This window comes from Pelodiscus sinensis, chromosome 18 (genome assembly GCF_049634645.1).
Source record: "Pelodiscus sinensis isolate JC-2024 chromosome 18, ASM4963464v1, whole genome shotgun sequence".
NCBI lineage: Eukaryota > Metazoa > Chordata > Testudines > Trionychidae > Pelodiscus > Pelodiscus sinensis.
Window position 1 is genome coordinate 33,066,304 of NC_134728.1, and position 23,856 is coordinate 33,090,159.

Below are 23,856 nucleotides of genomic sequence, written 5' to 3' on the forward strand. Positions count from 1 at the left end.
TTCCAGCGCCTGCCCAGGGGTGCCGCTGGGTGGTGAACATGTGCGCTGAGGGGCTGCCAGGACCCCACGTCCCGGGGGCATCAGCCCAAGGACACTTCTGTTTCTGCAAACACCCTGCAGCTCAGATCTGTCCCCAAGGCCCTGGCAGGGTGCTAGCCTGGCTTCCACATGGTCCTGCCCTCAGGAAGACACTGCTGCACCCTGCCAGGGGAGCCCCGCGGAGGGAGAGTGGTTTCGTGCCGGCAGCAAAGGCGGCTCCGGGTGACGTCGGGGTCCCTGCGGATCCCCAGCCGCTTGGACTCTTCGGTGTCCTCGCACACGGGCTTTGACTCGGGGGTGGGGGGTCCCGCAGGGCTGGGGCCCTCATGCTGGTGCGTGGGCGGGACGGGGGAGCGCAGCCCCAACAGATGCTGCTTTCCAAACTCCGCTCCCAGGCTGGGGTGTGGGCGCCCCCGGGAATCTGCAGCATCTGCGAGCCGCCACGACGGCCCCTTTCCCTCTTCTCTCCGCCCAGGACCAAGTCCGTGTCCTCCATGTCCGAGTTCGAGAGCTTGCTGGACTGTTCGCCCTACCTCCCGGAGCACGCCCACGGCAAGAAGGGGGCCCCAGCCACACAGCTGCTGCCTCCTGGCACGACGGACCCTGCCGGAGGCCACCCCAAAAACGGCGCATATGTGCCTCCAGAGCCACGCGCCCCTGCCAGCCTGGCTAAGGACACGCTGGGCCTTGCGTCCTGGGCAAGCAGCCTCCCTGGGCAGGGCCCGGCCCAGAAGCAGATGCAGAGGAGCTACACGGCCCCAGACAAGACCGGCATCCGCATCTACTACAGCCCTCCGGTGGCGCGAAGGCTGGAGGCGCCGCTGCTCCCCAGCAAGGAGGGGAAGGTCATGACGGAGCCGGGCTTCCTGTTCACAATGGCCAAGCCGACGGAGCTGGAGGGCCCCGGGCGCTCGGAGAACACCTACAGCAGGTGGCTGTGCAACTTCTCCAAGCAGCACCGCGACCTGCTGGACAGCCACAGCCCCGACAAGGCCGGGGCCCCCGCCCCCTTCCCCGCCTCCCTGCACGCCTTCGAGATCACCGGCAACATGAGCGACGACATGAAGGAGATCACCAACTGCGTGCGGCAGGCCATCCGCTCCGGCTCGCTGGAGAGGAAGGTGAAGAGCGCCTCCAGCCAGACCGCGGGGCTGGCCAGCGTGGGGACCCAGACCACCCAGACGGTGAGCGTCGGCCTGCAGACGGACGCGCCCCGGGCCAGCCTCCACAGCAAGAGCTGGTCCCCGCGCGGCTCCGCCTTGATGGCCGTGCGGAGCAAACAGATCTCCTCCTCCCTGGACAAAGTGCACTCCCGCATCGAGCGCCCCTGCTGCTCCCCCAAGTACGGCTCCCCGAAGCTCCAGCGCCGCTCCTCCGCCAAGCTCGACGGCTCCAAGGACAGGAGCCTGTGGAACCTCCATCAGAGCAAGCAGAACGGGTCGGCCTGGGCTCGGTCGACCACCACGCGGGACAGCCCCGTCCTCAGCAACATCAACGACGGCCTGTCCAGCCTGTTCAACGTGGTGGAGCACGCGGGCAGCACCGAGTCCATCTGGAAGCCGGGCTGTCCGGAGAGCAAGGCCAAGGCCGAGGGGCCCAAGTACGGCATCGTGCAGGAGTTCTTCCGCAACGTGTGCGGGCGGGCGCAGAGCCCCACCTCCGCCCCGGAGAAGAGAGACTCCCTGGGAGACGACGGCCCCAAAAAGCAGGAGCACGCCCAGCCGGCCGCCGGCCACCCCTCGGAGAGCGTTGCCCGGAGTGTGCCCAAGAAGGGCCCCAAGCAGAGCAGCAGCGAGGAGCCCAAGGGGCCTGCCCTGAGCCAGGGGAGCAAAGACGGGGCCCCGCGGGACCCCGACATCATCTCCGCCATGGCCAGCGAGGTGAGCGCATCGGCTGGGTCGGCCCCTCTAGCCCAGTGGCCTGCCCCTGCCCGGGGCTGGCGCCAGGCGCTCCTGGGGGATGAGCGCAGCCGGGCGGCCGCCGATCCATCCCGCCATCTGGGCCAGGCTCTGGTGGTCAGAGCTAGGCACCGCGAGGCGGGGGCTGCGTCCCTCCCTGGGCTCGCTCGTGGCGTTTGGAGCCCAGTCCTGGCGTGGCCGGCGTGGCAGCCCGCTCGTCCCTGGCGAGGGACGCTGGCTCCAGGGCGCAGCCGCAAACCGAGCAAGCGGCTGCCAAGCGGCTGTGCCCACCAGAGGAGGCAGCGCAAGGGGGGGCGGGGGAGCACCCAGCTGCTCAGCACTCGCGGCTCCTCGTGCTCCCGTTGGCGTCACGCTGCCGAGCCGGCTTTCGGGGCAGCCCCTCGGCTTCGGGGCTCCCCCAGTGCCAGCCCTGGGCCCGCTGCAGCATGGCTCCCGAGCAGCCCCCTTGGCTCGCCCCTCCCCCAGCCAGAGGGAGCTGCCCTGGGGGGCCAGGCTGTCCCAGCCCCAGCTCCCGCCACACCGAGCCCCCCCCTTTCTCTCAACAGGACACCGCCTGCGACTGCAGCTCCCAGTCCCTCACCTCCTGCTTCGCCCGGCCCTCGCGCTCTGCCCTGCGGCACTCCCCGTCCACGTGCAAGCTGCACCCCACGGAGCCCAGCCGGGCGGAGGAGAAGGCAGGGCCGCCGAGCGAGTGAGGGAGGCCGGTGGGGTCTGGGCCAGGCCGTGTCTGCTTTCGGCGGCCCTGACGAACACGCCCGCGGGGCCGCCCTGGAGAGCCGAGCGGGGCCGCGCGTCTCCCTCCCCCGCCGGTAGGGACCTGGCGAGGCGGGAACGGGGGCTTGCGGCGTCGGCCTGCCCCGGTCCCAGAGCCGGAGGGAAGTCGTCTCCGCCCCAGGGAGTAGCCTGCCATCCTCGCTGCGCCTGCAGGGGAGAGAGGCGGCGTGCGTGGAGCCTGGGGTGCCCCTGCCGGTGCCCTCCACCTCCGCACCGTGGGTAGCGGTTCCCAGGCAGGCAGGGCAGGCGAGCGAAGAGACGGGCATCGGGGCAGCCCCCGCGTTCTCCCCGGGCGTTGGGCGAGAGCACTGAGCCCTGGCCCCGACATGCAGCTCGAGGGCCCTGCCTCTGCCCTGCAGCCCCAGGACTCTCCCGCCGGGGAGGGGTGGCACTCTGGCCCTGCCTGGCTCCCCGGGGACAGGCGTGGGCAGCACATGGGCCGGGCGTCCCCAGCGCATGGACTCGGCTGCCTACGCCCGGGGCCTCTTGCCCCATCAGTGGCCTGAGCAGTTCTGTAGCCTGGGGGGCCTGGGCCCTTACCAAAAGTCCAGCGCCCGGTCCTCCCTCCCCCCGCACCCATCCCCCAGGGGATGCTGGGGGCCTGGTGTGGGGCAGGCCCCCTGCGCCGCTGCTCCAGGGCCTGGCTCCGTCTTTGCTCCGTAACCCCCATTGCTGGGGGCGGCTGGCGCCGGCTCAGCTCAGAGCAGCAGCGCCGGAGCTGAAGGCCTTTCCGGGCCCTGGGCCGGGGGGGGCGTTCAAATGCCAGGTGGCTGGCGGGGGGAGGGTGACCGAGAAGCCAGCGTTGTCAGCCGGGAGGCCGCCCCACACCAGCAGCTTGCTGGGGCTAAAAATAGATGCCCCTTGCAGCAGGGGCTGTGCAGGCTACGGCCCGCGGTGGGCGAGAGCTAGCCCTTCCCCCCGGAGCACGGGGGGAGGGTGTGAGGGGCCCAGCCCAGCGGGTGGCAGCTGAGCCCCAGGGCCGAGAGAGACCGGGGCGTGTGCGGCTCACCTGGAGCTGCTCTGGGCCCCCTTACCACGGCTCGGCTCTCAGCCCGGGTGCTCGTTGTCAGTCGGCGGCCGCGGGCTACGCGCTGGGTAGGGCCGAGAGCTCCTGTGTCCGTGCCTGGCTGGCCCGTCTCGTCACCGCGCTGGGCCTGCGAGCGCTGGGGCCGCCTGGCCGGGACTTGTGGCCTTCCACGCCGCGAGCCGGTGCACGCCCGGGCCGGCCCTGGGGCCCGAGGAGCCAGCAGCTGCCGGCCCAGCCTGCTAGCAGCCGAGCTGGGGGAGCGCGGGGGTGGGTGTCGCGCAGGCGTTGGGTGGGGGGGGCTGTCCCGTAGCCGGGGGCAGTGGTGGTCATGCGGGCCACAGCGCCCGCGGGGAATACTCGGCGTTTGCATTGGGAACGAGGTGGCTTTGGGTTTTTAAAAGGATCTGCGTTCTGGAAGGTGGTTTCTCATTTCCACGACGGCCTTTTTCCCGGTGCTGGTGGCCGCGTCCGTCCAGCTCGGCAGCCAGCAGCACTGGGGGAGGGGGGGCGACCCAGGCTGGGGGGGGGACCAGGCCTGGCTAGTCCCCTGCTGGCCCCCGCCAGCACCCCGCCGAGAAGGCACTTTGCTCCGTCCCCTCCCGCGAGCCCCGGCACCTCCGCCTCTCGCGCACTTGCCCTTGCAGGTCTGCCCGGCCCTTGGCCAAGGCAGCCCAGCTGCTTCCCATCCCCTGCTGCAGGGCAGCTCTGTGCCCTGGGCTGGGTCCGGGCTGCTCCCGGGAGCCTCGCCTGCTCTTGGGGGGGGGGGGGGGGGGCGCAGGCTGGGGGGCCGCCCCCTGCTGGCTGGTTTAGGAGCAGCAGCTGCTGGGCAGGCCTTGGGAGGACCCCAGCGGCTCCAGGAGGGGCTGTTGGGATACCCCACTTCCCACCTTGGTCCCTGGCCCAGCCCACGGCTCATCTCCATCCCCCTGCTGCCACCACTAGCCCCGGGCTGGAGCCGGCTGCTGCTGCTGTGGGCTCCCCTCGCTCAGCTGGGCAGGCCAGCACCAAGCCTCCCTGCTGGTCCTAGGGCAGGAGGTGGCAGCCTGCCCAGGTGCTGCTGGGGCTGGCTCGTGGGGCAGGACAGAGCCTTGCCCCCCTTGCCTGGTGCTGCCTGAGCCTGGAGCAGCCAGAGTCAGAGCCATCCAGTGGTGGGGGCCCCTCTGGCAAGGGGGTGCGGATCCATCTCCATCTGCAGCCTTCCCCGCCCCCCCCCCGGGGTTAGGAATCAGCCCTGCTCCTCCCTTCCAGGGTAGTGAGTTCCTGCCCCCACCCCGGGGGCCTCCCCAGCCCTCCCGAGCAGTGTCTCAGCATTTCATGGAGAGTCCCCCTTAAAAACCAGTGCGAGTCCCCCAGGACCGGCACGGCTCTCGCCGTTGTTTTCCACCATTGCAACACGTTTGTTTCAACAACGTCCCGGTGCCAGGCAGGGCCGCAGGCTGGGGGGTGAAACGTACAAAAATACTCAAGTTCTGTAAAACTTCAATTCCGTTTTCTCCAAATGTCAGTCGTGTTGATGCCCCCTCCCCCCCCCCCGGCCGTCTCGGGTCCCCTGAGGGGCCTTGTCCCCCGGGTTGAGAAACTTCCCACGCCTGCTGGGCGCCCCCCCCCCCGGGTGCTGTGTTCTCAGCACGGCCCCCCGGCCTCCCACCTTGGCACCTCCCAAGCGCCCTTTGTCCAACAGGGCTGACGTCTCCCTGGCCTGGGGTCGGTCCCTGAGGGGGCGAGGACCCGCCGGCTGGCCAGTCCCTTGCTCTGCCTCCGGGCACAGCAGGAGGGGGAGGGGGCCAGGGGGCACTGCCTGTGCGAGGAGCGCAGACGGGCAGGGTCAGATTCCCTGGGCCGGAGGGCTCAGCCCCTGGCACCGCGTCAGTAACAATCCAGCATTAGTGCCCCCGGTCAGCCTGGTGGAGTGGGGGGGGGAGGGGGGGCAAGGCTGCCCCAGCCACACCCGGCAGGAGCAGCTGCTGGCACCCGGCCGGGCTGGGAAACCACGTTGCTGCCCCACCCTGGTCTGTCTCCCGTGGGGCCCGCAGCCAAGATCCCGTCCCTCCCAGCATGGCCCCCGCCCGCTGCGCAGCCAGGCCGGGGCAGAGCTCCGTGACGCAGCAGCCATGCTCCCAAGCCACCCCCCGCCCTAGCAGCCTCCCCGGCTCTGGCGCTCACATCCCTCCCCCGGTGGCCCCAGGCTCATCCCCAGGGATGGGTGGGGCAGAGGGGCCCAGCCCGGAGAGCACAGCTGCCTGGAGTACACTGGGCCCTGCAGAGCTAATGTGGGCCTTGCTCTCAGCCCCACGCTCCCCAGCGCCCTCAACCTCGGGCCGGGGCCGCTGCCTGGCTCCCAGGGGGCGTAACGACCCGCGAGGGTTGGCCCGGTGCAGAGATTGGCTGCAGTGCCAACGGCGCCTCCCCTGCGCCTCCAGTGAGCCCCCCTGCGCCCCTCGGCCTCCCCTGCGCCTCCAGTGGCCTCCCTGCACCCCTCGGCCTCCCCTGCGCCTCCAGTGAGCCCCCCGGCGCCCCTCGGCCTCCCCTGCGCCTCCAGTGAGCCCCCCAGCGCCCCTCGGCCTCCCCTGCGCCTCCAGTGAGCCCCCCAGCGCCCCTCGGCCTCCCCTGCGCCTCCAGTGAGCCCCCCGGCGCCCCTCGGCCTCCCCTGCGCCTCCAGTGAGCCCCCCTGCGCCCCTCGGCCTCCCCTGCGCCTCCAGTGGCCTCCCTGCGCCCCTCGGCCTCCCCTGCGCCTCCAGTGGCCTCCCTGCACCCCTCGGCCTCCCCTGCGCCTCCAGTGGCCTCCCTGCACCCCTCGGCCTCCCCTGCGCCTCCAGTGAGCCCCCCGGCGCCCCTCGGCCTCCCCTGCGCCTCCAGTGAGCCCCCCGGCGCCCCTCGGCCTCCCCTGCGCCTCCAGTGAGCCCCCCGGCGCCCCTCGGCCTCCCCTGCGCCTCCAGTGAGCCCCCCTGCGCCTCCAGTGAGCCCCCCAGCGCCCCTTGGCCTCCCCTGCGCCTCCAGTGAGCCCCCCAGTGCCCCTCGGCCTCCAGTGAGCCCCCCAGCGCCCCTCGGCCTCCCCTGCGCCTCCAGTGAGCCCCCCAGCGCCCCTCGGCCTCCCCTGCGCCTCCAGTGGCCTCCCTGCACCCCTCGGCCTTCCCTGCGCCTCCAGTGAGCCCCCCAGCACCCCTCTGCCTCCCCTGTGCCTCCAGTGAGCCCCCCCAGCGCCCCTCGGCCTCCCCTGCGCCTCCAGTGAGCCCCCCAGTGCCCCTCGGCCTTACCTGTGCCTCCAGTGAGCCCCCCAGCGCCCCTCGGCCTCCCCTGCGCCTCCAGTGAGCCCCCCCAGCGCCCCTCGACCTCCCCTGTGCCTCCAGTGGCCTCCCTGCACCCCTCGGCCTCCCCTGCGCCTCCAGTGAGCCCCCCTGCACCCCTCGGCCTCCCCTGCGCCTCCAGTGAGCCCCCCTGCACCCCTCGGCCTCCCCTGCGCCTCCAGTGGTCTCCCTGCACCCCTCGGCCTTCCCTGCGCCTCCAGTGAGCCCCCCAGCACCCCTCTGCCTCCCCTGTGCCTCCAGTGAGTCCCCCAGCACCCCTCGGCCTCCCCTGCGCCTCCAGTGGCCTCCCTGCACCCCTCGGCCTTCCCTGCGCCTCCAGTGAGCCCCCCAGCACCCCTCGGCCTCCCCTGCGCCTCCAGTGGCCTCCCTGCACCCCTTGGCCTCCCCTGCGCCTCCAGTGAGCCCCCCAGCACCCCTCGGCCTTCCCTGAGCCTCCAGTGACCTCCCCCAGTGCCTCTTGGCCTCCCCTGTGCCCTTCGGTTTCCCCCCACCCCCATGCCCCTTGGCCTCCCCTGTACCTCCAGTGGCCTCCCCCAGCACCCTTTGACCTCCCCTGTGCCTCCAGTGGCCTCCCCCAGCGCCCTTTGACCTCCCCTGTGCCTCCAGTGACCCCCCCAATACCCCTCAGCCTCCCCTGTGCCTCCAGTGACCCCCCAACGCCCCTTGGCCTTCCCTGCACCCCCAGCACCCCTTGGCTTTCCCTGTGCCTCCAGTGACCCCACCAACACCCCTCAGCCTTCCCTGCAGCAGGCTGCCCCTACCCTAGCCCAGCTCCTGCTCAGCAGCCCCCCTTCTGCCAGCGCCATGTGCCCCCATAGTCCCCCTTCTGCCACTCCCAGCACCATGTGCCCCCAACACTCCCCAAGCACCCTCCTTCCCACGCCCTCGTTCCCAGCAAACACTTGCCACAGGCCCCCTATGCATCTCAACCTGCCCCGCCCCCCCATGGACCCGCATCAGGCCTGTCACGCCGCCTGTGCCCTCATGCCCAGCAGTGCCCCCCTTCTGCCTCCCTGCCCCCTTCCATCTGCCACCTCCCCCGACATGCCCACCCCCACCGTCACCCTATAGCCTCCTGCAGCCCCATCTCCCACCGTCACAGCCTCCACCTGTCACCCCATCCCCAACCATCACCCTACAGCCTCCACCATCACACCCTCCGCCTCCCACCCCATCTCCCACGTCACACCCTCCGCCTCCCACCCCATCCCCAATCATCACCCTACAGCCTCCACCATCACACCCTCCGCCTCCCACCCCATCTCCCACGTCACACCCTCCGCCTCTCACCCCATCCCCAATCATCACCCTACAGCCTCCACCATCACACCCTCCGCCTCCCACCCCATCCCCAATCATCACCCTACAGCCTCCACCATCACACCCTCCGCCTCCCACCCCATCTCCCACGTCACACCCTCCGCCTCTCACCCCATCCCCAACCATCACCCTACAGCCTCCACCATCACACCCTCCGCCTCCCACCCCATCTCCCACGTCACACCCTCCGCCTCCCACCCCATCCCCAATCATCACCCTACAGCCTCCACCATCACACCCTCCGCCTCCCACCCCATCTCCCACGTCACACTCTCCGCCTCCCACCCCATCCCCAATCATCACCCTACAGCCTCCACCATCACACCCTCCGCCTCTCACCCCATCCCCAACCATCACCCTACAGCCTCCACCATCACACCCTCCGCCTCCCACCCCATCTCCCACGTCACACCCTCCGCCTCTCACCCCATCCCCAACCATCACCCTACAGCCTCCACCATCACACCCTCCGCCTCTCACCCCATCCCCAACCATCACCCTACAGCCTCCACCATCACACCCTCCGCCTCCCACCCCATCTCCCACGTCACACCCTCCGCCTCTCACCCCATCCCCAACCATCACCCTACAGCCTCCACCATCACACCCTCCGCCTCCCACCTCATCTCCCACCGTCACACCCTCCGCCTCCCACCCCATCCCCAACCATCACCCTACAGCCTCCACCATCACACCCTCCGCTTCCCACCCCATCTCCCACATCACACCCTCCGCCTCTCACCCCATCCCCAACCATCATCCTACAGCCTCCACCATCACACCCTCCGCCTCCCACCCCATCTCCCACCATCACACCCTCCAGCCTCCGCCTCTCACCGCATCCCCAACCATCACCCTACAGCCTCCACCATCACACCCTCCGCCTCCCACCCCATCTCCCAACATCACACCCTACAGCTTCCCACCCCATCTCCCACTGTCACACCCTCCGCCTCTCACCCCATCCCCAACCATCATCCTACAGCCTCCACCATCACACCCTCCGCCTCTCACCCCATCTCCCACCGTCACACCCTCCGCCTCACCCCATCCCCAACCATCACCCTACAGCCTCCACCATCACACCCTCCGCCTCCCACCCCATCTCCCACGTCACACCCTCCGCCTCTCACCCCATCCCCAACCATCACCCTACAGCCTCCACCATCACACCCTCCGCCTCTCACCCCATCCCCAACCATCACCCTACAGCCTCCACCATCACACCCTCCGCCTCCCACCCCATCTCCCACGTCACACCCTCCGCCTCTCACCCCATCCCCAACCATCACCCTACAGCCTCCACCATCACACCCTCCGCCTCCCACCTCATCTCCCACCGTCACACCCTCCGCCTCCCACCCCATCCCCAACCATCACCCTACAGCCTCCACCATCACACCCTCCGCTTCCCACCCCATCTCCCACATCACACCCTCCGCCTCTCACCCCATCCCCAACCATCATCCTACAGCCTCCACCATCACACCCTCCGCCTCCCACCCCATCTCCCACCGTCACACCCTCCGCCTCACCCCATCCCCAACCATCATCCTACAGCCTCCACCATCACACCCTCCGCCTCCCACCCCATCTCCCAACATCACACCCTACAGCTTCCCACCCCATCTCCCACTGTCACACCCTCCGCCTCTCACCCCATCCCCAACCATCATCCTACAGCCTCCACCATCACACCCTCCGCCTCTCACCCCATCCCCAACCATCATCCTACAGCCTCCACCATCACACCCTCCGCCTCCCACCCCATCTCCCAACATCACACCCTACAGCTTCCCACCCCATCTCCCACTGTCACACCCTCCGCCTCTCACCCCATCCCCAACCATCATCCTACAGCCTCCACCATCACACCCTCCGCCTCCCACCCCATCTCCCACCATCACACCCTACAGCTTCCCACCCCATCTCCCACTATCACACCCTCCGCCTCTCACCCCATCCCCAACCATCACCCTACAGCCTCCACCATCACACCCTCCGCGTCCAACCCCATCTCCCACCGTCACACCCTCCGCCTCTCACCCCATCCCCAACCATCACCCTACAGCCTCCACCATCACACCCTCCGCCTCTCATCCCATCTCCCACGTCACACCCTCCGCCTCACCCCATCCCCAACCATCACCCTACAGCCTCCACCATCACACCCTCCGCCTCCCACCCCATCTCCCACCGTCACACCCTCCGCCTCACCCCATCCCCAACCATCATCCTACAGCCTCCACCATCACACCCTCCGCCTCCCACCCCATCTCCCAACATCACACCCTACAGCTTCCCACCCCATCTCCCACTGTCACACCCTCCGCCTCTCACCCCATCCCCAACCATCATCCTACAGCCTCCACCATCACACCCTCCGCCTCCCACCCCATCTCCCACCATCACACCCTACAGCTTCCCACCCCATCTCCCACTGTCACACCCTCCGCCTCTCACCCCATCCCCAACCATCACCCTACAGCCTCCACCATCACACCCTCCGCGTCCAACCCCATCTCCCACCGTCACACCCTCCGCCTCTCACCACATCCCCAACCATCACCCTACAGCCTCCACCATCACACCCTCCGCCTCTCACCCCATCTCCCACGTCACACCCTCCGCCTCACCCCATCCCCAACCATCATCCTACAGCCTCCACCGTCACACCCTCCGCCTCCCACCCCATCTCCCACCATCACACCCTACAGCTTCCCACCCCATCTCCCACTGTCACACCCTCCGCCTCTCACCCCATCCCCAACCATCACCCTACAGCCTCCACCATCACACCCTCCGCGTCCAACCCCATCTCCCACCGTCACACCCTCCGCCTCTCACCCCATCCCCAACCATCACCCTACAGCCTCCACCATCACACCCTCCGCCTCTCACCCCATCTCCCACGTCACACCCTCCGCCTCACCCCATCCCCAACCATCATCCTACAGCCTCCACCGTCACACCCTCCGCCTCCCACCCCATCTCCCACCATCACACCCTACAGCTTCCCACCCCATCTCCCACTGTCACACCCTTTGCCTCTCACCCCATCCCCAACCATCATCCTACAGCCTCCACCATCACACCCTCCGCCTCCCACCCCATCTCCCACCATCACACCCTACAGCTTTCCACCCCATCTCCCACCATCACACCCTACAGCTTCCCACCCCATCTCCCACTGTCACACCCTCTGCATCCCACCCCATCTCCCACATCACACCCTGCAGTCCCCAACTTCCACCTCATCTCCCACTGTCCCTCTACAGTCCCCTCCTACCACCCCATCTCCCACCATCTTCCATTGTCACCCCACAGCTCCCTTCCTCATCCCATCTCCCACCATCACAGCCTACAGCCACCACCCGTCCCCGAGCTCCATCAAACCCTACACCTGGCTTCCACCCCTTCTCCCACCATCACGCCCTAGAGCCCCCTCCTACCACCTCATCTCCCACTATCATATCCTACAGCTGCCTACCACCACCACTTTTCCTCCGTCACACCCTACACCCCACCACCACAGAATCTCACCATCACACCCATAGTCCTTTCTTGCCCCCCCATCTCCCACTATCACCATAGAGCCACCTCTATCCACCCCATCTCACACTGTCACACCATACAGGTGCCTCTTTCCACCCTGTCTCCCACTGTTGCCCTACAACTCCCTTCTTCAGCCCCGTCTCCCACCATCACACCCTACAGCCCCCTCCTTCCATCCTCATCTCTCTCCATCACAGCCTACACCTCACTTCCACCCCATCTCCCACCATCACCCTACACCCCCTGCTTACCACCCCATTTTCCACCGTCACCATCCAGCCTCTGCCTGCCACCCCATCTCCCACCATCACCCTACAGCCTCCTCCCACCCCATCTCCCACCGTCACCCTACAGCCCCCTTCTGCTTCCCCATCTCCCACATCACACCCTACAGCCTCCATCTTCGCTCCACAATCTCCTTCCTCAAACCCATCTCCCACCATCACACCCTAGAGCCTCCTCCTACTGCCTCATCTCCCTCCGTCACATCCTACACCCCACCACCACAGAATCTCATCACACCCATAGTCCTTTCTTGCCCCCCATCTCCCACTATCACACCCTACAGCCTCCTCCTGCCACCCATCTTCCACCGTCACACCATAGAGCCACCTCTTTCCACCCTGTCTTCCACCGTCACCCTGCAACTCCCTCCTTCAACCCCGTCTGCCACCATTACACCCTAGAGCCCCTTCCTACCACCTCATCTCCCACCATCACACCCTACAGACACCTTCCATCCTCATCTCTCACCATCACGGCCTACACCTCACTTCAACCTCATCTCCCACCATCACACCCTACAGCCATCTTCCATCATCTCCCACTGTCACACCCTATAGCGCCCTCCTTCCATCCTCATCTCTCACCATCACACCCTACACCTCATTTCCCACCATCACCCTACAGTGCCTTCCAACCCCATCTCCCACCGTCACACCTTACAGTCTCCTCCTGCCACCCCATCTTCCACCATCACACCCTACAACCACCTCCCACCCTAATCTTCGACTGTCACACCCTACAGCGCCCTCCTTCCACCCCATCTCACACCTTACAGCCACTTCCTTCCACCGCATCTCCTACACTCACAACCTACAGCCACCACTTGCCCCCGATTTCCCACCATCACACCCTATAGCTGCCTCCTTCCATCTACAGCCCTCGCCATCCCCTCAGGTCTGCCTCCTTGCCACCTGCCATCTCCCTGTGCCCCTCCTCTCTCCCCATCCCTCCCTGCCATGGCTCCTCATCTACAGCCCTCCCCATCCCCTCAGGTCTCTGTGCCTCCCCATTCTGGCCTTCACTCTCTCCATCTCCGCCCCATTCCCCAGCCCCAGGGCATTTCCTGGCCTCAGTCTCACTTGACTCCACCTCTTGCCCCCCTCAACGCGTACTTCCTTAGCTCCTGTCCTCTCCCCCCCGCCACACCTGCATGTGTCTGCCATCCTCCCTGCCTGTGCTTCTCAGCCCGTCTGCACCCAGCCTCTCCCCCGCCCTGCCACCGCCATTCCCCAGCGTGCTTTTCCTCTGCCCAGCCTGCCCTGCTGGACTCCCCCATCCCTCCTCCTCTCCTGTCTCTCCCTACTCACCCCTCCCCTCTTCTGTTGTCCCCACCTGCACCGTGCGTCTTCATCTCCCCCCCCCCGCCCCTCTGCCCTCGCTCCCTCAGGTCAGCTATTGCTCCTGCCGGCCTCCCCCTCAGCCGTCCCGCTCTGGTTCCTCCTCCCCGCCCCATGGGCTCCAGCCCTCCCCTCCGGCTCCCACGCCTCACCTTTGCACGCCCTGATCCCCACGTACCACCCTGAACCCCCCATCCCCCACCCTGCTCCTCGCAGGCCTCCACCCCTTCCTGCCTCAGCCCCCCCGCTGCTCCTCTGGACCCGTCCCTGGGTTTCCGTGAAACCAGCTCCCGCTCCCCCTCAGCCTCCCGCCTCGCCCGTTTCCTCCTGCCCCAGCCCATCCACGCACCTCACTCACCGCGCACTCCTCCAGCGCCCCACTCCACCCTCTGCCTCGGGCGCTGCTCTTGTGCTTCCTCACCCTTTCCTCCAGCTCCCCGCCTGCCCTGCCCCTCCCCGCCAAGGCCAGCGCCCGCATCCGGCGCAGGCCGAGCGAGCCTGGGCTGCGGCGGAGCCAGTGGCATGCGAGGAAGGGCACTGGCGCACAGGCCGGAAGCACCTTGAGCCCCCTGGGAACCCCGTGCTCCATCATCTCCCTGGCCTCCCCCCTCAGCCTCTGCCCAGCCTGGCCTCTGCTGGGCAGGCGCCAGCCTCAGTTGCCTTCCCCGGTGTGAAGCCTGGTCCCACCTGCCTCGTCTTCCCAGCCGTCCCTTTTCCACATTAGGCTGGAACTCCCGACCCACTGCTGCCCCTGGGTCCTTAGTGTTTCCCTTTTGCCTCTGCCCCCACTCGCTGAGCACAGGGCAGGCACCTCCCCTCCCCGGCAGTCTGAGCCCTGGTGGGGGGCTGGGGAGGGGTTTCTTTGGGCACAGTTTGCAGTTCCAGTGTCCCTCAGGACAGGCAGGCCTTCCAGGGGGTTTGTTCCAGGAAAACCGCCCTCGTCCCGCCAGCGCGGGGAGCAAGACACACGCTGCCAAGGGGCCGTGACTCAAAAATGTAAGGAGAGGGATGCCCCCAAAGCCGTGTGCGAGCTCAGCATCTGCCCCCTCCCCCCTCAGCCCCCTGGCCCGGCGCTTTGCCTGTGGGAGCAGCTCCCCTGGCGTGCAGGCTCCGCTGCGGGGTCATGTCTTGCTGGGCAGAGGCGACCTCAGTGAGCGTGGGGAGCGAGGGGCTAATGGCAGCAGCAGAAGGGGCGTTTGACTCGGTGCTTGGCTCGCAGGGCTGATTCCCTGCCCCGGGCACTGGGGCTGGCTGGGGGGTCCCTGGCCAGGGGCTGGGAGAGCTGAAGGGGTGGGGCTGGCATTGCCTGCTTTCCAGCTGCCCCCAGGCGGTGCTCAGCGCCTTGGGACAACAGCCGGCTGGCCCCCATTGGCGGAGCCCCAGGGAGCCGGTGGCCACACCGCTCTGTGGCAGCCAGCTGAGAACCTGGCCCAAAGGATGTAGCAGCTGCTGAGAACTTCATTTCCGTCCCACCCGCTTGGGAGCACAGTGGGAGCGAGGCGTCCCCAGCCATCGCCTTACCTTCCAGCCGGCTCTGGCATGCCATAGGCCACAGCGCAGCTGCTCCTCACTGCCCGTCCTCCCCTCCCAGCAAACCAGCCAGGCCGAGCAGCCCCTGGAGGGAGGCAAAACTCCTTTCCTGGGGGAAGCGAGTGCCCCTGGGGCGACTGGAGGCTCCCTGCTTGGGGTGGAAGGTTTGACGACAAAGTTCTGCGGACACCTGCAACCCTCGCTTCCGTCAGGAGGGCGCAAAGCCTCGTGCCGCCAGGGCGCTGCGCCCGGTCCCCTTTCCCCGCCTGGGGATGTGTCCAAAGAGAGGGTCTCGCTGTAAATAGTTCCTGGGGGCTGCTGGGCTTTGGCCCAGGGTTTGTAAAGTGTGCTGTGGAACCGTCCTCGGGTTAGTCTGTGTGGGGTGTTAGAAACAGCCGGGCTCCTGGCGCTGGATTTCTTAGTCCAGGTGTTCCAGCCACTGTGTCTGGAACTGGGCCTTTTTACACTGAATTACTGTAGAAAAGAGACGTCTGTCTGTTCAGAGAGCCATTAAAACCTCTTCCAAATCTCCGGCTCCTCGTCCTCTCTGACGCTGGCAAAGCAAAGCCAAGGCCGTGAGCCCTGGGCCACGCTGCAGCCTGCTGGCTGCCAGAAAGGCTCCCTGGGCCACCCTAGAATCTACCTGCCTCCGTTTTTCATCTGCTCCTGCACCCTCTGGAGCGCGGGGCGCGTTCGAGTCTGGTGAGAGCCTGGCCGACAGGCTGTGGGTGGGGGCGGAGCCTGGCTCCCTGGGGCGAGTGAGCGCCGACCCCGAAATGCCCACGGTGTGTGCTGGGCCGGCTCCGCGGGAACCTCCAGCAAGCGGCGGAGCGGCCGGGTGGCAGTGTTGAAATTCATCCTCTTGGCCTCTCCGGCAGTCTCCTGCCTCCGGCTGCTGAATGGGGACAAGGGGAGGATGCGGTCCTTGCCAGACCTGGCCTGGGGATGGAGAGAGGCCTGCAGGCTCCATGGCTCCCAGGCCAGCACTAAGTCCTGGGCAAAGGCCTTGGGCCCAGTGGGAAGGGGGGCCTGGCCCGATATCCCCCTGAGCTAGGCAGGGTCCGTGGTGTGGGGGGAGGGATACTCACTGCTCCTCCAGCAGTGCCTGGACAGCAGATTGGACGGGGGGCCTGATGCTACCGGGGGAGCCGATCTGGTGGGGATGGGGCCGGGGTGAAGGAAGCGGGTGCGCCCTAGGAAGCGGGTGCACCGTGCGCCCTAGGAAGCGGGTGCACCGTGCGCCCTAGGAAGCGGGTGCACCGTGCGCCCTAGGAAGCGGGTGCACCGTGCGCCCTAGGAAGCGGGTGCACCGTGCGCCCTAGGAAGCGGGTGCACCGTGCGCCCTAGGAAGCGGGTGCACCGTGCGCCCTAGGAAGCGGGTGCCCCGTGCGCCCTAGGAAGCGGGTGCGCCGTGCGCCCTAGGAAGCGGGTGCGCCGTGCGCCCTAGGAAGCGGGTGCGCCGTGCGCCCTAGGAAGCGGGTGCGCCGTGCGCCCTAGGAAGCGGGTGCCCCGTGCGCCCTAGGAAGCGGGTGCACCGTGCGCCCTAGGAAGCGGGTGCACCGTGCGCCCTAGGAAGCGGGTGCACCGTGCGCCCTAGGAAGCGGGTGCACCGTGCTCCCAGCTGGGCCCCGGGGCTCCCAGCTACCCTCCCCCACGGTGCTGCCTGAGTCCCGGCCGGGGGGTGCAGGCCAGGGCCTGTGAGGCATGTGGCTGGCGCGGGGGGCGGCTGTGACAATGACGGGTCCTAACTGCTCAGCCTGAGGCGCCAGGGGCTGGGGTCTTTGCGGCTCAGCTCTGCCGGTGAATGGGGATTCTCCCCCGGGCTGGGCCGAGACCCACCCTGCTCTGAGCACGGCACATGCCCTCCGGGGCCGCCCCAGGCAGCATCTGGGGGCTCCGCCACCCCCTGTCCCATGCCTTTGCCATGCGGCTTTGCTGACACAGCTCACTGCTGAGTGTTTGCCCTCACCCCCTGCCCTGGGGCCTTTCCCTTCCCGGCCCGTCTGTGCGGAGTCCCCAGCCAGTTCCCAGGCCCTGCAGGGCCCAGCGAGCGGGTTGCTAAGAGCCTGGATCTCCCGCTCGGCACTTTTGATCTCACTGGCTCGGGAGCCCCGACCCGCGGGCAGAGGGGCTGCCCCCAGCCGCCTGGCTCCATCCCGGGCTGGGCCGGAGGGAGTGGGAGGTTTGCCCAAGCTGGAGTCAAGGCAGGACCCCAGCTCTGCCCGCCTGCTCCATGGGGCTGGGCAGCATTGACACCCAGCGGGGAAGGAGGAGGAGGGGGGCTGGGTGAAGCTTGGCAGCCCCCCATGGATGCCCTGGGGCACCCCCGACCCTTCCTCACACCCGCCCGGCCTGTTTGCTCTGCCGCAGTCTGTCAGGCTGCAGCCCCGGGGCCAGAACAGGGGTGTCCTGGCAGAGCCCAGGCCACAGCAACACGGCCCCATGGCAACACAAAGCCAGGGGCACACAACCACTTCGCCTGCCCTGAGCTCAGACATGGCCACCGCCTTGAGGTACGCCTGGGCCCCTGATCCACCCACCGGCCCGGCCCCACCTCTCAACCCCACATCCCACCCACGGGCCCCACCCCGGTCCCCACCTACCCACAGGCCCCACCTGCCCTGTCCCCACATCCCACTCACGGGCCCCACCCGCCCCACCTGTCCCATTCCCACATCCCACCTGCCCTGTCCCCACATCCCACCCACCAGCCCCGCCCCACCTGTCCCATTCCCACATCCCACCTGCCCTGTCCCCACATCCCACCCACCGGCCCCACCCGCCCCACCTGTCCCATTCCCACATCCCACCTGCCCCACAGGCCCCACCTGCCCTGTCCCCACATCCCACCCACCGGCCCCACCCGCCCCACCTGTCCCATTCCTACATCCCACCCACCGGCCCCACCCGCCCCACCTGCCCTGTCCCCACATCCCACCTGCCCCACAGGCCCCACCTGCCCTGTCCCCACATCCCACCTGCCCCACATGCCCTGTCCCCACATCCCACCCACCGGCCCCACCCGCCCCACCTGTCCCATTCCCACATCCCATCCGCCCCACAGGCCCCACCTGCCCTGTCCCCACATCCCACTCACGGGCCCCGCCCCACCTGTCCCATTCCCACATCCCACCCACCGGCCCCACCCGCCCCACCTGTCCCATTCCCACATCCCACCTGCCCCACAGGCCCCACCTGCCCTGTCCCCACATCCCACCCACCGGCCCCACCCGCCCCACCTGTCCCATTCCCACATCCCACCTGCCCCACAGGCCCCACCTGCCCTGTCCCCACATCCCACCCACCGGCCCCACCCGCCCCACCTGTCCCATTCCCACATCCCACCTGCCCCACAGGCCCCACCTGCCCTGTCCCCACATCCACTCACGGTCCCCACCCACCCCACCTGCCCTGTCCCCACATCCCACCCACCGGCCCCACCCACCCCACCTGTCCCATTCCCACATCCCACCTGCCCCACAGGCCCCACCTGCCCTGTCCCCACATCCCACCCACCGGCCCCACCCGCCCCACCTGTCCCATTCCCACATCCCACCTGCCCCACAGGCCCCACCTGCCCTGTCCCCACATCCACTCATGGTCCCCACCCACCCCACCTGCCCTGTCCCCACATCCCACCCACCGGCCCCACCCACCCCACCTGTCCCATTCCCACATCCCACCTGCCCCACAGGCCCCACCTGCCCTGTCCCCACATCCCACCCACCGGCCCCACCCGCCCCACCTGTCCCATTCCCACATCCCACCCGCCCCACAGGCCCCACCTGCCCTGTCCCCACATCCCACTCACGGGCCCCACCCGCTCCACCTGTCCCATTCCCACATCCCACCTGCCCCACAGGCCCCACCTGCCCTGTCCCCACATCCCACTCACGGGCCCCACCCGCCCCCGCCCCACAGGCCCCACCTGCCCTGTCCCCACATCCCACTCACGGGCCCCACCTGCCCCACCTGTCCCATTCCCACATCCCACCTGCCCCACAGACCCCACCTGCCCTGTCCCCACATCCACTCATGGTCCCCACCCACCCCACCTGCCCTGTCCCCACATCCCACCCACGGGCCCCACCTCTCCCATTCCCACATCCCACCTGCCCCACAGGCCCCACTTGCCCTGTTCCCACCTCCCACCCATGGGCCCCACCTCCCTTCCCCACCCGCCCACAGGCCTGACCTGCCCTGTCACCACATCCCACCCACAGGCCTCACCCCTCATCCCCACATCTCACCCATGGGCTCCACCCCTCATCCCCACCCCATGTGGGTTCCTGCACTAGCCAGCCCTAGAAGAGTGGCTTGGACCGTACCCCTTCTGACTATGGGCTCAAAGCCAGCCCAGCCCCAAGCCCTAGTCCAAACCCTCCCCAGCTCTATCAGCGACCCACAAGCCTCTTCTGATCCCCTCGCCCAGACTCATGCTGCCCGGTCTCAGCCTGTGGGCTCCAGCCTCCCCCTCTTACCCCGGCCTGTCCCAGCGACGGGCCCTTAGCCCGTTGGGTAGCAAACATGGACTATGACAGCCCGGCCTGCGACCACTCTCGCCGGCCTCTCGCGGGGACACGGACCGTGGCGGCGTGGCTCCGGACACGGTGCTGGGGGAGCCGGAAGACTCTGAGGCCCAGCAGCCGGGAGCAATTCACTGCCCAGCTCTGCACATCAGCGGGGGGTTGGCTCTTGTTGGGGGGAGGCTCGGTCTGGCCTGTCTCCCGGCACCATCACCCAGCCCTGCTGGAAGGGGACAGGCTCCCTGCCCCCATCCCCTGTGGCAGGCCCCAGGGGGCTCTGGTGTCTGAGGCCGGGCCCTGGGGGGTAGGAGAGGTCCGCGCCCCAGTGGGCTTGTCCAGGCAGCCGAGCGACCCGCTTGGAGCAGCCTTTCCAGAGCCACGGTTCCACTGGCCTGGCTGCTCCCGTTTCCATGGGAGCCACAGGCGGTTTCCATGGCGACGCAGCACCTGCTGGACCGGCGCAGGTAGTGGGCGGAGGCAGTAAAGAAGCGGGGGGGGGGGGGGAATCGGGCAGCAGGTCCCCGCAGCTTTAGGCCAGAGGCTGCGAGAAAATGTGGGCTCAAAAGGACGCGGGAGAAATACGGGCTGGTTACAAGCCCTGCTCAGAGCCACCCCCTCCTCCAGGGGTGTCCCTTGGGCCCGGACTGGCGCGCAGGCCCTCGCGGGGGGACCGGCAAGTCCTTCACCAGGGACTGCTGAGATCCCAGGCAGAGGCCGGGGGGCGCCAGCGTGTGGCCCCGAAACTCCCCGCCAGACGCTCTTGTGGGGGGTTTTACCCCAACAGGGCGCAACGTCATTTTCTTCATGTCCCATTGACATCTCCAGGGCTGCTTCCAACAGGCCAGGCTGCGTCACTCCTGTCCCCTGCAGCGCAGTGTTCAGCCCTCTGGGGATGGGACGGAGCAGCCTCGTCTGCCCCTCCTGCTGGAGAAAACTGAGGGGCAAAGGCCTTCGGGGTCAAATGGTCAGACATATGCAGGCATTTCTGCTAGTGCACAGCTTGTGCACGTGGCACGAGTCCCCCGTGCAAGTTGGGGGTTTGCTCACCTGCATGCGTAGGTGCTCAGCTCCCCCTCTGCCCCCCCACTCCCAGCTGTTTCATGGCATTGGGGAGGGAGTGAGGACATGGCTTGCCTGGGGGAGGACACAGAAAGAGGTGGGTGGGGGCAGAGGCTTGAGGGAAGCGGTGGAGGGGGCAGGGCCTGGGCACGGGGTGGGGGTTGAACACTCCCGGCTGGAGCAGAAGTCTGCGCCGATGCTGCAGGCAGCAGTCCATGTGCACCTGCCAGGCTGGAGCGGCCGGCGCTCACCAGGTGAGTTCCTGAGGGAGAGGGGAAGAGAGCCAGGAAGTCTTGGTTGCCAGCCTGCTGCTCTGCACACCTCTGGTCCCCACGCTGCCGGTGTGAGAGCACACGGCCCCTGCTGTCCAGGTGTGTATCCTCCGCCTGCACAGCCAGCTGGGGCTATGGGGCAGGCAGCCCTGTGAGGGGCCGGGGGTGCAGCCATGTATACATCCGCACACTGTCCCCCAGGGACGAGTCTCCGTGTTTGGGAGAGCACAGCAGCTGCTGCAGCCCCCACCCCTCCGCCCAGGAAAAACCCATCCCGGGCTGTGATAGAGCCTATTCCATCCATCCCTGGGCTCTGGCTGGGCCAGGCCAGTCCTTTTGGGTACACCCTTTTTGGTACTCCCCCCCCCCCCCCGTGTGATGGCGCGTTGGGGATTCCAACCCTGCACCCCCCTCCGCAGCCAGATGTGAGTCCGTGGGAATCACCCATCACAGCACAGCCAGGTGGGGACACCAGGTCCCAAAGCAGACAGCCCCCCCACGTCACACCCCGTCTGCCGTGCTCTGGTCCATATGGCTGGGTTACAGCGTCCTGCTCTCTCACAGCCGGCTTTCTCTGCTTGGCCTGCCGGCTCGCCGCCCTCCAGCAGAGGATGACGAGCCAAACGCCGCCTGCCACCCACCAGGCATGGCCCAGCTTTCAGCCTGCAGGCCCAGAGCGTGCAGGGAAAGGCAGCCCAAGGACCCCATGTGGCTAGCAGGGTGCCGCTGGGAAACGCACGCTATCGGCTGTGGCTCCGAACGCCCCGCTCCGAGCCTGGTGGCCGCCTGCTCCTCGCTGCGTGTGGTGTGGGACGGGACGTTTCTAGCCCCCGTGGAAAAGCGACTCTCCCGGGCTCGGAAGCCTGGCCCCGACATGTCTCTTAAGCAGGCTCGTGATGCTGGAGCACGTGGGCTGGCCAGAGCGGGGCTGTTGCTTGAGAATGCCCGGCTCGGAGGCTGCCTCTCCCCTGCAGGCAACACAGGCTCATGCTCCGCCATGCCGCTGGCCCCTCCAGGCCCATGCGCCGAGCTTGGTGCTTTACACCTCAGCTAGCCGGCCTGGCTGGGTACAGGCTGGGGCCAGGGTGTCGCTTCCACTCGGCTGGAACCCCCCCGGCGCGGCGAGGGTACAGGCTGGGGCCAGGGTGTCGCTTCCACTCGGCTGGAACCCCCCCGGCGCGGCGAGGGTACAGGCCGGGGCCGGGGTGTCGCTTCCACTCGGCTGGAACCCCCCCGGCGCGGCGAGGGTACAGGCTGGGGCCGGGGTGCCGCTTCCACTCGGCTGGAACCCCCCCGGCGCGGCGAGGGTACAGGCTGGGGCCGGGGTGCCGCTTCCACTCGGCTGGAACCCCCCCGGCGCGGCGAGGGTACAGGCTGGGGCCGGGGTGCCGCTTCCACTCGGCTGGAACCCCCCCGGCGCGGCGAGGGTACAGGCTGGGGCCGGGGTGTCGCTTCCACTCGGCTGGGACCCCCCCGGTGCAGCGAGGGTACAGGCTGGGGCCGGGGTGCCGCTTCCACTCGGCTGGAACCCCCCCGGCGCGGCGAGGGTACAGGCCGGGGCCGGGGTGTCGCTTCCACTCAGCTGGAACCCCCCCGGCGCGGCGAGGGTACAGGCCGGGGCCGGGGTGCCGCTTCCACTCAGCTGGAACCCCCCCGGTGCGGCGAGGGTACAGGCTGGGGCCGGGGTGTCGCTTCCACTCGGCTGGGACCCCCCCGGCGCGGCGAGGGTACAGGCTGGGGCCGGGGTGTCGCTTCCACTCGGCTGGGACCCCCCCGGTGCAGCGAGGGTACAGGCCGGGGCCGGGGTGTCGCTTCCACTCAGCTGGAACCCCCCCGGCGCGGCGAGGGTACAGGCCGGGGCCGGGGTGCCGCTTCCACTCAGCTGGAACCCCCCCGGTGCGGCGAGGGTACAGGCTGGGGCCGGGGTGTCGCTTCCACTCGGCTGGGACCCCCCCGGCGCGGCGAGGGTACAGGCTGGGGCCGGGGTGTCGCTTCCACTCGGCTGGAACCCCCCCGGCGCGGCGAGGGTACAGGCTGGGGCCGGGGTGTCGCTTCCACTCGGCTGGAACCCCCCCGGTGCGGCGAGGGTACAGGCTGGGGCCGGGGTGTCGCTTCCACTCAGCTGGAACCCCCCCGGTGCGGCGAGGGTACAGGCTGGGGCCGGGGTGTCACTTCCACTCAGCTGGAACCCCCCCGGCGCGGCGAGGGTACAGGCCGGGGCCGGGGTGTCACTTCCACTCAGCTGGAACCCCCCCGGCGCGGCGAGGGTACAGGCTGGGGCCGGGGTGCCGCTTCCACTCGGCTGGAACCCCCCCGGTGCGGCGAGGGTACAGGCCGGGGCCGGGGTGCCGCTTCCACTCGGCTGGGACCCCCCCCCGGTGCAGCGAGGGTACAGGCTGGGGCCGGGGTGCCGCTTCCACTCGGCTAGAACCCCCCCCGGTGCAGCGAGGGTACAGGCTGGGGCCGGGGTGCCGCTTCCACTCGGCTGGAACCCCCCCGGCGCGGCGAGGGGACAGGCTGGGGCCGGGGTGCCGCTTCCACTCGGCTGGAACCCCCCCGGTGCGGCGAGGGTACAGGCTGGGGCCGGGGTGTCGCTTCCACTCGGCTGGAACCCCCCCGGTGCGGCGAGGGGACAGGCTGGGGCCGGGGTGTCGCTTCCACTCGGCTGGAACCCCCCCGGCGCGGCGAGGGTACAGGCTGGGGCCGGGGTGCCGCTTCCACTCGGCTGGAACCCCCCCGGCGCGGCGAGGGTACAGGCCGGGGCCGGGGTGTCGCTTCCACTCGGCTGGAACCCCCCCCCCCCCCCAGCGCGGCGAGGGTACAGGCTAGGTCGCTCTCGTGCTGGCAGTGCGCCGGTGCCTTCCAGAAGCCTCCCTGGGGGCCAGGGCGTCCTCCCACAATTCCCTGG

At 68.7% G+C, this 23,856-nt stretch overlaps 2 protein-coding genes across 3 annotated transcripts in view; both read left to right on the forward strand.

The window, feature by feature from the left end:
- MTCL2 (microtubule crosslinking factor 2) overlaps positions 1 to 4,176 on the forward strand; it is a 41,951-nt gene extending 37,775 nt beyond the window's left edge. For both annotated transcript variants that reach the window (XM_075901484.1, XM_075901483.1), the window contains exons 14-15: positions 515 to 1,919; positions 2,504 to 4,176. In XM_075901484.1, the coding sequence (XP_075757599.1) occupies positions 515 to 1,919; positions 2,504 to 2,653 (1,555 nt within the window). In that variant the 3' untranslated portion in view covers positions 2,654 to 4,176. The remainder of the gene's footprint in view (positions 1 to 514; positions 1,920 to 2,503) is intronic.
- Positions 4,177 to 7,559: 3,383 nt separating this feature from the next.
- On the forward strand, positions 7,560 to 15,618 carry LOC106731525 (uncharacterized). Its single transcript, XM_075901551.1, has 3 exons — positions 7,560 to 7,578; positions 8,608 to 11,067; positions 11,137 to 15,618. The coding sequence occupies exons 1-3, from the start codon at positions 7,560 to 7,562 to the stop codon at positions 11,976 to 11,978; spliced, it is 3,321 nt and encodes a 1,106-aa protein (XP_075757666.1). The 3' UTR covers positions 11,979 to 15,618.
- The last annotated feature ends 8,238 nt before the right edge of the window (positions 15,619 to 23,856 follow it).